Source organism: Cupressus sempervirens, chromosome 1 (assembly GCF_028749045.1).
Source record: "Cupressus sempervirens isolate cs-2001-9-10 chromosome 1, ASM2874904v1, whole genome shotgun sequence".
Lineage (NCBI taxonomy): Eukaryota > Viridiplantae > Streptophyta > Pinopsida > Cupressales > Cupressaceae > Cupressus > Cupressus sempervirens.
Window position 1 is genome coordinate 3397129 of NC_143118.1, and position 15386 is coordinate 3412514.

Sequence of the window (15386 nt, forward strand, 5' to 3'; positions counted from 1 at the left end):
TCAAGAAGCAAAAGTTTCCTGTGTTCTGCAGCCTGCTTCAGTCATGCAAAGAGAGCTCTAATTAAACACCATCTACTCATCCAGCCCAAAGACAAAATAGAAACATCACTAAATGAGGACATAACGGAGACAGATTTCACAAAAAGAAAGTTCATAAGAGAATTGACATGAAATTAGTATTTCATACACATAACACTCTTACAACAGAAGCCTCCAAAACTCAGGAGCAAGAGTGTCTGCTGGAATGTTACATACCAATAGAATATTGGCCAGTATTACAATTTATTGGAATTTAGATCTTCTAAAAATTACTTTAGATACTCTCTTCTTTACATTCTAAATTGGATCAATTGTTCACATTCTGCTCTAGACATAGAAATACTGAAGCGTACTAAACTGGTTTATCCATCTATGATGATTCCAAAGTCCATCTCGGACGTATACATATACCTTTCTGAAGGGGTGACTCAAGCGTCACGCGCCCGTTCGGATACTATTCTACCCGTCGGCTACATTATACATTTACTGACAACATATTTCAGAACATATAGCAACAGTTTCTTTATTCATTCAATGCTTCAATGCTCTTATGCAAAAACGGGGAAGGGAATAATTTTCCTAGACTCCAAATAACGAATATAAAGTTATCATTGGTTGCCAAGGAATTCCAACTGTTGGCAACTACACAGAAAAAACTTCAATCAGCCAACAAGACATAACCATTGACTTTGACTAATTGAAATTACAAAAAACTAATAAGTAAAAGACTAACATATATATATATCTTCAAAAACTATGTTCTCAAAATGACAAAAATTATCACCATGGGGCTACAGTTGAAGATGTCCCTGGTAGTGTAGACACTAGAAAGAAAGGAGTCAAGTATTGAGAAGCAGCTGTTCACAGAGACTTCTTCTATTACTTGCTCCAAATAGTAAGTTGCCAATAGTTCCCTCTTCCAAGAAGCTTTAATCATTTGTACTGCCTCTCTGGGTTGAGCTTTTGCCTTTTGATTAGCAAGTTGCATTTTGGCAATTTCTGTCCTAATTAGTAATATCCCTGTCAGTGTCAACCAGCTTAGCCATTTCCAATTCTATGAGCATGTGAGAAGAGAGAATATGTGAGGGCCAAGAGCTAAAGTTGAAAAGTCCTTCAAATGAGAAAAATGGGCTTTTTATAGTCACAGAGGTTGAGTTTAGCCGTTGCATTCAAGCTTGTGAGAAGGGACACATGTCAAAAGAAACATTAGAATCTGAAGTGTCATAAATACTAGGGTGCAAATTTAGGACACCACAACCATGGTGCCCTCAGACCATACAGATGTGATACCATAAATAGTACGGACCCAAACATCCAAGTGACTTATTGAAAATAGTGTGTATAAATGGATCCTGAAAGACCTATCAAAGGAAAACCGCAAATGAGCTAATGTACTAAGATGGAGAGTACTAAAATAGACACCCAAAGGGTCAGCTTAATAACCTTGAATCACCTTCAAAGAGCCCCTAATCACCACATTAGCCTATGGGGACCACTAACAATAGGCTAACCTCTTAAAATAACTGATTCTTCTAAAGGTGCAGGAATGGGGACATTACAGTATCTGATGGCTTTCACATCCAAATCCCAAATCATTGCATACTATCAATCTATGGTTAACACCACACTGCCTTCCATGTTTTCATCTACCAAGAATATCACTGGGGTTTTTGCATAGTTACACTGCCCTGGGGGACGAGGGAACAATGGAACAGCGCGACAAGTTTTCAGGATGGAGGGACAGAGGGGCCTTTATTTGGGGATGGTTGGGGGATGGTGAGGGGATGGTGGCGAGGGACTGGGAGGGGGTTGTGTATACTACACATGGTACTTAAAATGCTTGTTATGAAAAGATGTATTGCAATATAGGATATAAAGATGTAAAAGAGTAAATACTTGAACATTGAATTATATTGGAACATCAAACATTGAACATGGATTGCCAAATCAGCAAATAGTCAACACTGAGATATCCCCCATCCTCAGCAGAGGTGGCGAAATCTGGTGGTGCCATTGGGGATGGGGGAACGAAGTCCCCAAGTCCCCGGTGCGTCCCCGTCTCCAGGACGTGGGGCAAAAAGAGGGGGGGCGCACCCCTGTGTTACTATGGGTTTTTGTCCCTTCGCTGAGATATTTGGCCATGAGTTCAAATTTCCAAAGAAAAGAAATAAACAACTCAATAAATCTTTTTGTCTCCTTAGGCCCCATTTATAACTTCCCATGGAAATTTCTGGATTATAACTTTTTAATATTAAAATTCCATTTGCTCATAAAGTGACTCATAATTTTCTTTTATCATAGTGTCAAGTGAAATTAACTTTAAAATTTCTGATGGCACCAAATTCTGAAAAATACTAAAGACTGCCAGAGGATAAAAGTTAGAGAGATGGATCACAAGATAAAATAATAGAATAGGTATTTGTCTTTTGAAATCAATATACAGTGATGTTTCAGTCATTAATCATGCCAAATTCAAAAATTCAGAAAGAAGCACATTGATTGATAAAAAAATTTGGCAAACATTCATTACCCAAAATAGATCTTCCAATATTCTTAAATCCGAGAGCATATGTTTGACATGAAATAGGCATGTTAACAAACCACAATTGTCAGATTTTATCACAGAAGGCATTTTTTATTCTGCGAGGAAGAAATATTTATTTATGAAGGTTGAAGCGACCTACTCAACCAGAATCGTATCAAGATGCATTAAGATGCTTGTCACACCATGTCCATGGTCAAGACCAACACAATTGCCATGTACTGCAAAACCTTCTTCCTCCCTACCCACCAGAGATACACAAGCAGCAGCAGGTGACCAAACAGGCTCTCCACGAGGAGCTCCATAATCAATACCTTTATGATAATACCTGTTTGCCAAAAAGTAGTAAGAGAGATGAATGGTTTTCTGAAACTCTGCTTAAATTAAACTTGTCTAGCACTCACATGTAACTTAGGAAATAAAAAAAGTAGTATCATCTTTTGAGATAGGTGAGAATTATACCAATTCCCCAAAAATCAAAACATATTCCTATTGATGATCTAAGCTCTGAAACTCAGAAAAAAAACAGCAATTTTATGAATTTAATTATTAACCAAGTTATATATAGTAGAATCTGAAACAAAAACACATACATAAGAACTCTATCTAGATTTCATGCAAAAAATGATTTGTCCATGAATCCAATTTTGATATGAAGTGGTGATGCAAAGGTAAGCCCTTAGATTCTTCTCTTCCTGCATCAAAGGCCTTATTGAATAGGGAGATGCCTACTCTACACCAGTGTTTAGAGTCCAACAAAGATGTCACTACGAAAGAGTTAGGAATGCTTGAATGGCTCTGTTAATTCTTTCTCCCTGCACATGGTGCTTCTCTTTAAGGATTCCTTAGTCAATTGAAGTCTAAATTGTCCACTGTTGAGAGAAACTTCTTGATTGAATGAACCATCAAAAATAATTTTCTCATTGCCTTGGTTCCATTCAGCTTAGCCATTACTAATATAGGAATCCAACGATTTTTAAAATGGTGACCCAACTTTAAAAGGCAAATTTCTTTATGTTTGTCTTCTCTTTTGCTAAGAAAGATGCATTTTGAAGAGCTAAATAGGCTTACTAAATAACAAAAGCATAAAAAAGCTTGTCCTACAAGGCTAAGTTTTGTCTTTCTACATCAGTTGGTCTCTCATTCAAAAAATATTGGTTAGTTTAAGACATTTTTCCAAAGTTGCATGGACACGGGTACTGTATCTGATACGCGTACATTTTTTGAGACATCTCACTTGCGAACAGCAGGATACAGCATTCATAAAGCACTTCTGTAAATATAAACAAATTTTCTAAGTCATTAAAGAAGATTTTCATTATAATGAAAGCAATATGAACACATAATTGCAACATATTCCAAAATACTATAGTTAGATATAATTTTATTATTAAAACGAAATTCAAATAGAACAATAATTTGGTAGAATCATATGCTATAAAAAATTTCAACACTGATCTCTTGAAATTTGAGATCTAGATCATCAAGATTCTCTAAAGAGTTAGGATAGTTGCATTGCTTGCGACCACCACCTAGACTCTCAGAATCCATTGACGATTCACCAAAGGATCCTCCCACCATGTCAAATTCTCAACATTGAGGTTGACATGTGTCAATGCATTTATGGATACATCAATGTCACTTATCTCTAGTTGTACATCCCAATGTCTATTACGTCCTTTGATGTAGTCTGTGGAGGAATGTGACAATAGACGAAGATTGGAATGCCCATATACAAGAACCTCTGCTGTGCTGGCTGCCAACCTGTTTCGTTTCACAGAATGGATAAAGCCATATGTACTCCAATTCCTCTAAGATGCAGAAGAACTAGAAACCTGCAATAAAAGAGTTTATATTATAAGTTACAAAGACAAACAATCAAATAAAATTGATATAAGAATAATTCTTATTAGACTAATTAGTATATAATCAAACCTGTAATAGAAGTTTGATGGCTAGCTTTTGCAAATGTGTAGTCCTAGCACCATATAAGTTCCACCACTTTATAGGATCCATTTCTTTTTTATCTGCCATTGCATCAACATCTGCATAAGTTCCATTAGAGGAAGCAAATGTCCCAAACTCATCTCGAATCTCCACACCAACTCTAGGATCTATAAACATTTTCTTGAAAGCTTTTTTATATCCTTCAATAACCTCAACACCCCTATTTGGTGCTCTCCTATTTGGCAATGCTAACATGTCAGCATGGTAGTACTTAGGGTTCAAACTTTAAAGCATATGCCAAAAGTTGCAAAGGAGTTGTCATTTTATCCCATCTTTTTTTTTATTACCACATATATTTGCTTCTAAAAAAATTCACATGGATCTTGCTCTTTTGCTATAATAATATCTCTAACTTGCTCCACCATTGTATATATGCAATCACAGATGTCACCTAATATTGGCTTATCAGTATCACACGAATGAATGAGGGTGTATACTAGCTCAGCGAAAGATAGTAAATACTCTATTTGAGCCCACAAATCATCATCAAGAATTAATGTCCTGACATTATTTGCTCTATCTGTTTGTGATTGTTTCCATACTACCCAAATGTCACTAATCACCGTGCTTTTCAAAGCTTGTTTGACATCAACAAGCATTTTGAGAACAATGTAGTGTGTGGCAAAAGAGTGTCTCAACCACCTTCAATCAAAAAATAATAATTTTTAAAAACATATAAATCTTAAATATATTTCAATATAAAAAAATTGAATATTTTAAGATAAGAAATTTACCTTTAACAACTCCAGATTGGCAAATTGTCTATAAATGGCATGTGACATGTGACGATTACAAATAAACATCTGAAATTCTTTGGCTTCATAAATCTTTTGTATCCATTGAATTTTACCAATTTTTTGTAGTATCAAATTTAAGAATGAACTACACAATAAGTCCCCAATTTCTTTTGGATATCTTGCTTCCACGACGAACCTGGCTGCTTTGCATGATTTTGCATTATTTCTGATCACTTGAACAACGCTTTCTGGCCCCACAGATTCAATTGCTTCAATTAGAATGTTGGCAATAAATAGTGTATCTTTCTCTCAGCTTTGCATTCCATTGCTCTGAAAAACATTGCCCCCTTTGGGCTCATTAAAAATACATTGATTAGTGGTATGTTTCTAGCATCCTTCCATCCATTAAAAATGATGGAAACCCTGAAATTTTCCACGAATCTCAAATCACTTGCAACTGTTTATCAATAATATCTTTTTCTTTAATCAAAAGAGTAGCACAAACCTTCTTGTACCCTGGGCTTTTGTATCCTTTTGGAGCTTCGTTAATAGACCTAACCATCTCTTGCCAATATGGGGAGCAAACCACATTAAATGAAATGTCACTCGCATATAGACAACGTGCAATACTTGTTAGCATGAATGCTGATGATATTCCTTTGGTGGAGTATCCTAAGCATTGGTGAGCATGTGGCATGATTGACATGTTGCATTCATGATGGTGTTTGTCATTGATGACAACATAGCATGGTTTCTATGAAGACTAATAGAGATAGTGGTCATACGGACAAAGGTTTGATGTTCAAGTGATGTGAAGTGAAGGACATGTTCTACACTGTATCCTGATGATGAGAGTAAGTGTACATCACGCAAGTCAAAGATATGTGTGATTTACAGAGAGTAGTACAAAGATAGAGTACCTAATAAGCAGTTTGTGATGATTTGATTGTATCTCCTAATAGAGATAGAATTGTGATATGCGAAATTATACAGTGGCAAAAGACAGCCTGATAATGACGTCAGCAAGTGCGCAAAGTCTGGAGTCACACGTGAGAAGTTGTAAAGACTATGAGCCAACAATGTTGTATGGTTGCGAAATAATTAATTATTTTAATGTGGTCCGATTATAATTAATTGGGAAAGCCTCAAGGCCAACTCAAGGAATTGTTTTAAGGACATGGTATAAAGGAAATATGTTATCCTTGTTTGAAATATGGATGAAGAGGCAATAGAGTGCGAACAAGAGTAGAGTATTTAGTAAATGCGAGTAAGCGATCCAAGGGGTTATTGGATGCGAAGTTGGTGATTTGGTATCGAGATCATAAGCAGCAAAGCACTCCGATTGACAGGACAGAGGAAGAGGAAGTACAAGTATAGTTCATTTCTATTATTCTACAAATAATAATACAGAGATCATTTGGACAATGGGTTCATTGATTTTGCCCCTAAAGCTATTTGGACAGTGGGTCCATCTACCTTCTACAACTCCTAACAGGGTTGGCACAACTCCTAAAAAAGTTGGCACAACTCCTAACAAGGTTGGAATCTCCTAATAGGGATTCAAAGTCTCCTACTAGGGGTGGCTATGTACTGCATGTATTTCATAGACTCCTAACAAGGTACATCCTCTAACAAGGAATATTTATATTAGTACATCATCTTGTGGGTACCATCCCCACTGGAGTTTTCACTCTAATCAAGGGTTTCCCTAATTAACATATCTGGTGTTATTGTGTATGATTATCTTGTTATGGTTGCTAATTATATTGCTCATATGGTTAAGGATTAATAAGGTTGATAATTGTGATAATAGTTGGATAACTGATTTATGCCCCCCCCGCCCGCGCCCGCCCCCCCCCCACCCCACACCCCCCCGCCCAACTCTCAATTATATTGGTGGACTTTATTTCTAACAATTGGTCCATGCTTTTAGTGCTTTAAGTGATTGTCCATGCTTATAGAGAAATGCAAGCACCCATGGAGACTATGCTAGCAACAGCGGAACTAGATCTGAAGAGGATAGAAAGATTAAAGAAGGTATAGCCCTACTTGTAAGGAAAGAACCTGATGGTAAGAAAATCTTTAAATGTTGGACTAGCAATGAATTTGGTCATTATGCATCTAGGTGTCTTAAAAGAGAGAAAAAGTAAAAGAGAAAATTTAAGCCTAAAAGACCTAGAGATTGATTGTATGCAAATGAAGATGATGAGTTTGAGGAAAGAATTCAGAGTGAAAGTGATGATGAGCTAGGATTTGTAGCCATAAAAGAAGATGAGCTTGATAAAGAAATTAGAGAAGAAAAGGCTCTAGTTTCCCAAGTTGAAAAGAAATCTAATTGGATAATAGATAGTGTATGTTCACATTGTATAACTGGTGATATGAACGAGTTTGTTAAATTCAAAAATCATAATGGAGGTATTGGTAGAGTTGGTAACAGTGCGGCATATCACATCATAGAGATAGGATCTATTACTCTTGATAGAAAGACTAACATTGATGATGTTTACTTTGTTGATGGTTTAAAACATAACTTGTTGAGTGTTGGACAGTTGGTGGATAAAGGTATCAGTTGCAGTTCGTAGAGAAGACCTGTATTATCAAAGATAAGGATGGTAAGCTGATTGGAATAGGTACAAGATCCAGAGGTAATGAGTTTTAATTGAATCCTACTAAGATGACATGTTTGGTTGCAAAAGTGGATAACATTTGGTCATGGCATAGAAGGTTTTGTCATATAAATTTGAAGCCTAGTAGTACATTTGCAGCCAAAGATTTACCTAAGATCATGAAGCCTACTAATGTTGTTTGCAAAGAATGTATCATGGCTAAGCAGAAGAAGGTATCATTTCCCATCAAGAAGTTCACTCCTACAGAGAAGTTGGAGATTGTTCATACAGATTTGAGTGGCCCTACTAAAACAATAGGATTTTATGGAGAAAGGTACTTTAAAGGTACTTTATGATTTTTGTTGATGATTTCACTAGAATGATGTGGGTAGCATTTCTTAAAGAGAAATCTGAAGCATTTGAAAAGTTCAAGATATTCAAGAATAGAGTTGAGAATGAATCTGGTGATAAGATTTATTGTTTGAGATCAGATAGAGGTGGAGAATTTAGAGTGTTTAACATGTTTTGTGGAGAGAATGGGATTAAGAGACAATTATCATCCCCCAAGGCCCTTGAGTAGAATGGGATAGCAGAAAGAAGAAACAGATCAGTATCAGAGGCAGCAAGAGCAATGATGTTCGAGAATGATGTATCCAAGACTTTTGGAGAGAAATAGTCAATACAACAGTGTACACCATGAACATATACAAATCAGAAAAGGTACGTATAAGACTCCTTAAAAATTGTGGTTTGGTCATAGACCTTCAATAAAGTATTTCAGAATTTTTGGAAGCAAGTGTTACATAAAGAGAGATGATAATGTTGGTAAGTTTGATCCAAGGAATGATGAAGGTATGTTCCTTGGTTATTCATTGGTTATTCATTGAAAAGCAAAGCTTACAGATGTTTTAATCATAGATTTAAGACAATTGTCAAGCATGCAAATGTAAAAGTTGATGAAAAGTTTGGAGTTAAGTAGAGGATGATGGATTATAACTTTAATGAAGAAGAAGAAAATCCTAGAATTGTTAGAGAAAATGTAGAAGTTTTTCTTTGAGACTAACAATGACTTGCAGAATGATGTACAAATTGTTGAGCAAAGAAGAGAACAAAGATCAGAACCGAGAGAAGAGATGAGAGTTGAGATAGCAACTCCTACACTTCACAAGAACCTGATAAAGAATCACTCTGCAAAATAGATGATTGGAAGTAAAGACAAAAGAGTGATGACAAGAAACAAAGTAAATGAGGAACTATGTTTGATTTCTAAAGTTGAACCCAAGAGTGCAGATGAGGCATGTAAAGATGCTCATTAGATTCAAGCAATAAAGGAAGAACTAGATCAGATTGTGAAGAATGGCAATGGGAATTGGTTCTTAGGCCTAAAGACAAAAATGTTATAGGAACTAAATTGGTATTTAGAAACAAGATGAATGAACAAGGTGAAGTTGTGAGAAATAAAGCTAGACTAGTATGAAAAGGTTAGTCACAACAAGAAGGTATAGATTATGAAGAAACATATGCCCCTGTAGCCAGAAAGGAAGCAGTAAGAATGTTTTTGGCTTATGCAGCAAATAAGAAGTTCAAAGTGTATCAGATGGATGTCAAATCAGCCTTTCTGAATGGAGAACTTGAAGAAGAGGTTTAGATTGAGCAACCTGAAGGATTTCCTTTGACAAAAGACAAAGATATGGTATGCAGATTGAAGAAAGCTCTATATGGTCTAAAGCAAGCACCTAGAACCTAGTATGCAAGGTTGGACAAGTATTTGGAAAGACTTAGATTTGCTAAAGGTACAATAGATAGTAACTTTAATTTGAATGAAATTGAGAATGGTTTGTTGATAATATCATAATAGTGATATTTGTTGATGACATAATCTTTGGAGTCGATGATTAAGTAAGTGATAAGTTTGTTGAAAAAATGAAGAATGTGTTTGAGATGAGCATGATTGGTGAGATGAAGTTCTTTCTAGGTTTGTAGATTGTGCAAAACAATGATGGAATTTTCATAACACAAGCTAAGGATTTGAAAGACTTCTTGAAACGATTTGTCTTAGAAAGTTAAGCATGTTGGCAGACTAATGACAACAAGTTATAAGTTATCTAGCAAAGATGAGACACCTATAGTTGAGCAGAAGAAGTACAAATCAATAATTGGAGGTTTGCAATATCTGACTAACACCAGACTTGATATAGCAAATGCAATTGGGATTGTAGCTAGATTTCAAGTTGATCCTAAGGAGTATCATATGCCACAGTAAAAAGGATATTTAGATATTTGAAGGGTATACCTGATTATGGTTTATGGTATGACAGATCAAGTGAATTAACTTTATTTGCTTATACTGATGTGGATTAGGCAGGCAGTATGGATGATAGAAATATCACCAATGGTGGAGCATTTTCCTTAGGAAGAAGACTGGTTTCTTGGCTAAGCAAGAAACAAGATTGCATTTCACAAACTACAGCTGAAGCAGAGTATGTAGCAGCAACAAACAATTGTAATCAAGTCATATGGATGAAACATATGTTGAAGGACATTGGGATGGAATTTTCAGATCTTGTTATCATACATTGTGATAACACAAGTATAGTGAGTATGTCTAAGAATCTTGTATTGCATTTTAAGACTAAACATATATTTATTAAGTATCATGTTCTGAGAGAGAAAGTTGCAGAAAAAGAAATCAGATTGGAGTACATCAGTACTAAAGATCAGGTTGTGGATATCTTTACGAAACCCTTGCCTAAAGATACATTTGAGTACTTGAGAGGTATGCTTGGGGTTACGCCCCTACCTAATTCTGAGTAGATGATGCAGAGAATTCATCAGTCTAGTGGTGCAGAGAACTATTGTTTGACTGGACTGAATGTTGATGCTTCCTATTGACACTTGAGCTGGTTGAAGACTTGAGAAGATGATTGACATAATGAGGCTTTTGTCATTGATGTCAATGGGTGAGAGAAGCGTGCATGAAAAACATCTCCTAAATGAATGGGGGAGAATAGAAGTGTGAGAAGCATGCGTGGAAAAACATCTCCTAAGTATGTCTTAGGGAGAAGATTCCCTAATGGGGAAGATCAATGTATGGGGGAGAGATTGGAATCTCCTATGTATAAGAGAAAGTATTGTTGATATCAATGGGAGTAACATTGAATTGGGGAGAAGCTGAGAGTTATTTAGTGTGTGAACAACCGATGCCAATCCTAAAAGATGCAAAACAGAGCAGTGTTCTAGAGGATTTCAGATTTGATTGATGAAGAGGATTTGAAAAAAAGAGAACAGCAGTAGTTGCAGCAGAGTGTTGTTTGGTATTCTTGGAACTTAGATGTTTATCTATGTTGCCATCAATGCCAAAGGGGGAGATTGATAGCATGAATGTTGATGATATTCCTTTGGGGGAGTATCCTAAGCATTGGTGAGCATGTGGCATAATTGACATGTTGCATTCATGAATGTGTTTGTCATTGATGACAACATAGTATGGTTTCTATGAAGACTGACAGAGGAGTAGACAGAGATCGTGGTCATATGAACAGAGGTTTGATGTTTAGGTGACGCGTGGTTAAGGACGTGTTCTACACTATGTCCTGATGACAAGGTTAAGTGTGCATCAAGTAAATTGAAGATACGCAAAAGATGTGTAATTTACAAAGAGCAGTATAAAGTACCTAATAAGCAGTTTGAGATTATTTGATTGTATCTCCTAACAAAGATAGAATCATGACATGTGAAGTTATACAGTGACAGAAGACAGCCTGATGGTGACATTAGCGAGTGTGCAAAGTCCAGAGTCGCACGTGTGAGAAGCTGTAAAGACTGTGAGCTGACAGTGTTGTATGGTTGCGAAATAATTAATTATCATAATGTGATCTTTATTATAATTAATTGGGAAAGCCTCAAGGTCAACTCAAGGAATTGTTTTAAGGACATGGTATAAAAGAAAGATGTTTTCCTGGATTGAAATATGAAGGGGCAATAGAGTGCGAACAAGAGCAGAGTGTTTGGTAAATGTGAGCAAGCGATCCAACGGATTATTGGATGAGAAGTTGGTGATCTGGTATCGAGATTAGAAGCAGTAGAGCAGGTCGATTGATAGGACAGAGGAAGAGAAAGTACAAGTACAATTCATTTCTATTATTCTACGAGGAATAATCCAGAGATCATTTGAACAGTGGGTTAATTGTTCTTGCCCCTAAAGCTGTTTGGACAGTGGGTTAATTGTTCTTGCCCCTAAAGATGTTTGGATAGTGGATCCATCTACCTTCTACAACTCCTAATAGGGATTCAAAGTCCCCTAACAGGGACTGATATGTACTGAACGTATTTCATAGACTCCTAACAAGGTCCATCCTCTAACAAGGAATAATTGTATTAGTACATCATCTTGTAGGTAACATCGCCACTAGGGATTTCCCTTTGATCAAGTGTTTCCCTCTGGTGTTATTGTGTATGAGTATCTTGTTATGATTGTTGATTGTATTGCTCATATGGTTAAGGATTAATAACATTGATAATTGTGATAATAGTTGTATAACTGATTCACCCCCCTCCGGCCTCCCACCCCCCCTTCTTAGCTATATCGGTGGACTTTATATTCTAACAATACTTTGGTTTGTATCCTCTTGACTTTGCAAATTAAATGCCTTTTCAAGAGGTCTTAAATTGTGCCTCTTGTACCATCAACCATTAAATCCCTTCCCTAGTTGACCATCAACCTTTGGACTAGGGCACACTTCACATCCTGTACCTTTTATGTGTCAAAGGTGTCCACGAACACTAGAATAAGAACCGTTATAATCAATTAGACACTCATGACACCTCCATTTAAAACCTCCACTAGCTTGAAATTTTTCAATGATGGTTACATGTTTTCATAAAGATATTTAGCATTTGGTTTGATCCACTTGTCATTTTCCGATGCTCTAACATCTGCTGATGATGATCCCATGACTAGGTTCCTAGAAAAAAAAATTATGAAATAATAACAAATTTACATTGAGTTTATAAAGCACAAATTTAAAATTATAATTATAAATCATAAAATGATTAAACTAAATATATGTTCAATAATTCTTATTTCAAATTTAATTTTACAAGAATATAACTTTACATAAAGATATTTAGCATTTGGTTTGATCCACTTGTCATTTTCTAATGCTCTAACATCTGTTGATGATGATGCCATGACTAGATTCCTGGAAAAAAATAATTTATGAAATAATAACAAATTTACATTGAGTTTATAAAGCACAAATTTAAAATTATAATTATAAATCATAAAATGATTAAACTAAATATATGTTCAATAATTCTTATTTCAAACTTAATTTAACAAGAATATAACTTCAAAATTTAAATCTAAATTATTTATTAATTTAAATAAATTAAATATACTTGCAATATTAATTAATTTCACCAAAATATATATTTAATATTCCAATGGTAACTAGTCAAACAATTTTATAAATTTAAATAATTATATGTTATAAGGTAAAATAATTAAATAAAAATAAAAATATAAAGTTAAAATTTATAATAGTTTTAATTTCAATATAAACTCATTTTTGAAAAATCAATAGTATTAAATTTAAGCAAATAAAAGTTTAAAGTATACCAAACAACTATTCTGCTTTATAAACTATTAACTATTATTACTATAATGAATAATACTATTTAATGATTTTTATAAAGTTCAATTTTTTTTAAAACCAAATAAAAATATAAAGATAAATTATAATTTTAATTTTAAAATAAACTTATTTTAAAAACTAAATAATATTAAAATTAAACTACTAAATTTTATATTTCTTTATTCAATTTTCTAAACTAAGTACTAGAAAATTAAACTACTAGAAAATTGACTAAAGAAATATAAAATTTAGTAGTTTAATTTTAATATCATTTAGTTTTTAAAATAAGTTTATTTTAAAATTAAAATTACAATTTATCTTTATATTTTTATTTAATTTTTAAAAAAATTGAACTTTATAAAAATCATTAAATAGTATTATTCATTATAGTAATAATAGTTAATAGTTTATAAAGCGTAATAGTTGTTTGGTATACTTTAAACTTTTATTTGCTTAAATTTAATACTATTGATTTTTCAATAAGGTTAAAAATTAATATTTATTTGAACTATGTAAAAATGAAATCATATAAAAAAAAAATTTGAAAGAATAAAACTTAAAGAAACTATGAAAATGCAGACAACTAAAATCAAACCAAATAGATTTACTTAACATTTACCTGTGCGTTGCGGCGATGAAAAATGAAGGATGAAACTCCTACAAAGGCAAGTATACATCAGAGAAATCAATGCAAGAATCAGACAACTGTGGAAAACGCCCAACACTGACCAGGAAACCCAAAAGAAATCCTCGCAGATTTAGAATCGATGCAGAACACACCAAACATGAATGCCAATAAAAAGTTGTATCACTCTAGGAATTTATTTAAAACAAATTAGTTTTTACTTTTCCCATTATATCTTTACTTAACTTAGGGTTTTGCTAATTCCGACTCCATCTATTTTTAGAAATTGTTTTCATGGACTCATCTTAGTGCAAAAACGATAGTAATGTTTTTTATTTTCTTTTAAATCAATAGCTAGCTAAAGTTTTTTCTGCAAAAAATGACATTCTATTCTTTATTCCCTTTTAAAACTATAGTTAACTATTTCTTTTTCCCAAAGACTGAAGATATTTTTCTAAATTCGGTTCCAATTTTTTTTAGCAATTTGCATTCAATGTTTCTAGCACTATTCTAAATATGGCATCTCTCAAAAAATGGGTGGAAACAGTTTTCCCTCCGTATTTGTGTTGTCTTGTATCTCTATCTGTATCAAGTATGACAATACACGTGTCAGGGGTAGGGGGGGTGTTTCCGGTAACTCTGCATTTTTCTCATTTACTCTAGATTGAGAAGACAAAACACACTTGCTTATGGTTACCCTGGCTAAAAAATCAGCTGATTTGTTCAAACGTAGAACTTTCTATGGTGCTTCTAGATCTTCCAAATTGACTGATTTCTGCTTTCCTACTGACACAAGTGTTGGAGGCATTAAGTACCCTTCAGATACAGTTGATTCACATATAGATGCACACAAATTGCTAAGGCATTACTCATCCATGCAGCCTACTACATTGAAGGATACTTTGCACCCAACTCTTGTTCAGCGGCCCTTGATCTATCACTTCTCATCGTGAGGCATCCTATCAAATCCCTCTCCCATGGCACAAATTGCAAGGACCATATCATTTACAAATGAAATTTACATTACATGATTAACATCATTCTAATACATTTCTCAGCATAGTCACACCCCATCCACCAGTTTCCGGAACTATTATGTAATTAATATGGCACAAGATGCAATCTTGTAATCCCTGTTGCATGCACGGATTGAAATTTCAAGGAACATCAAACAAGAGGCTAGTGTTTAATAGC

The 15386-nt window shown here is 34.5% G+C and overlaps 1 protein-coding gene across 2 annotated transcripts in view; it reads right to left on the minus strand.

Moving 5' to 3' along the window:
* Nucleotides 1-15386, minus strand: part of LOC149575845 (uncharacterized) — a 175853-nt gene that overhangs the window by 67341 nt on the left and 93126 nt on the right. For both annotated transcript variants that reach the window (XM_089815764.1, XM_089815767.1), the window contains exon 5: nt 2724-2909. In XM_089815764.1, the coding sequence (XP_089671890.1) occupies nt 2724-2909 (186 nt within the window). The remainder of the gene's footprint in view (nt 1-2723; nt 2910-15386) is intronic.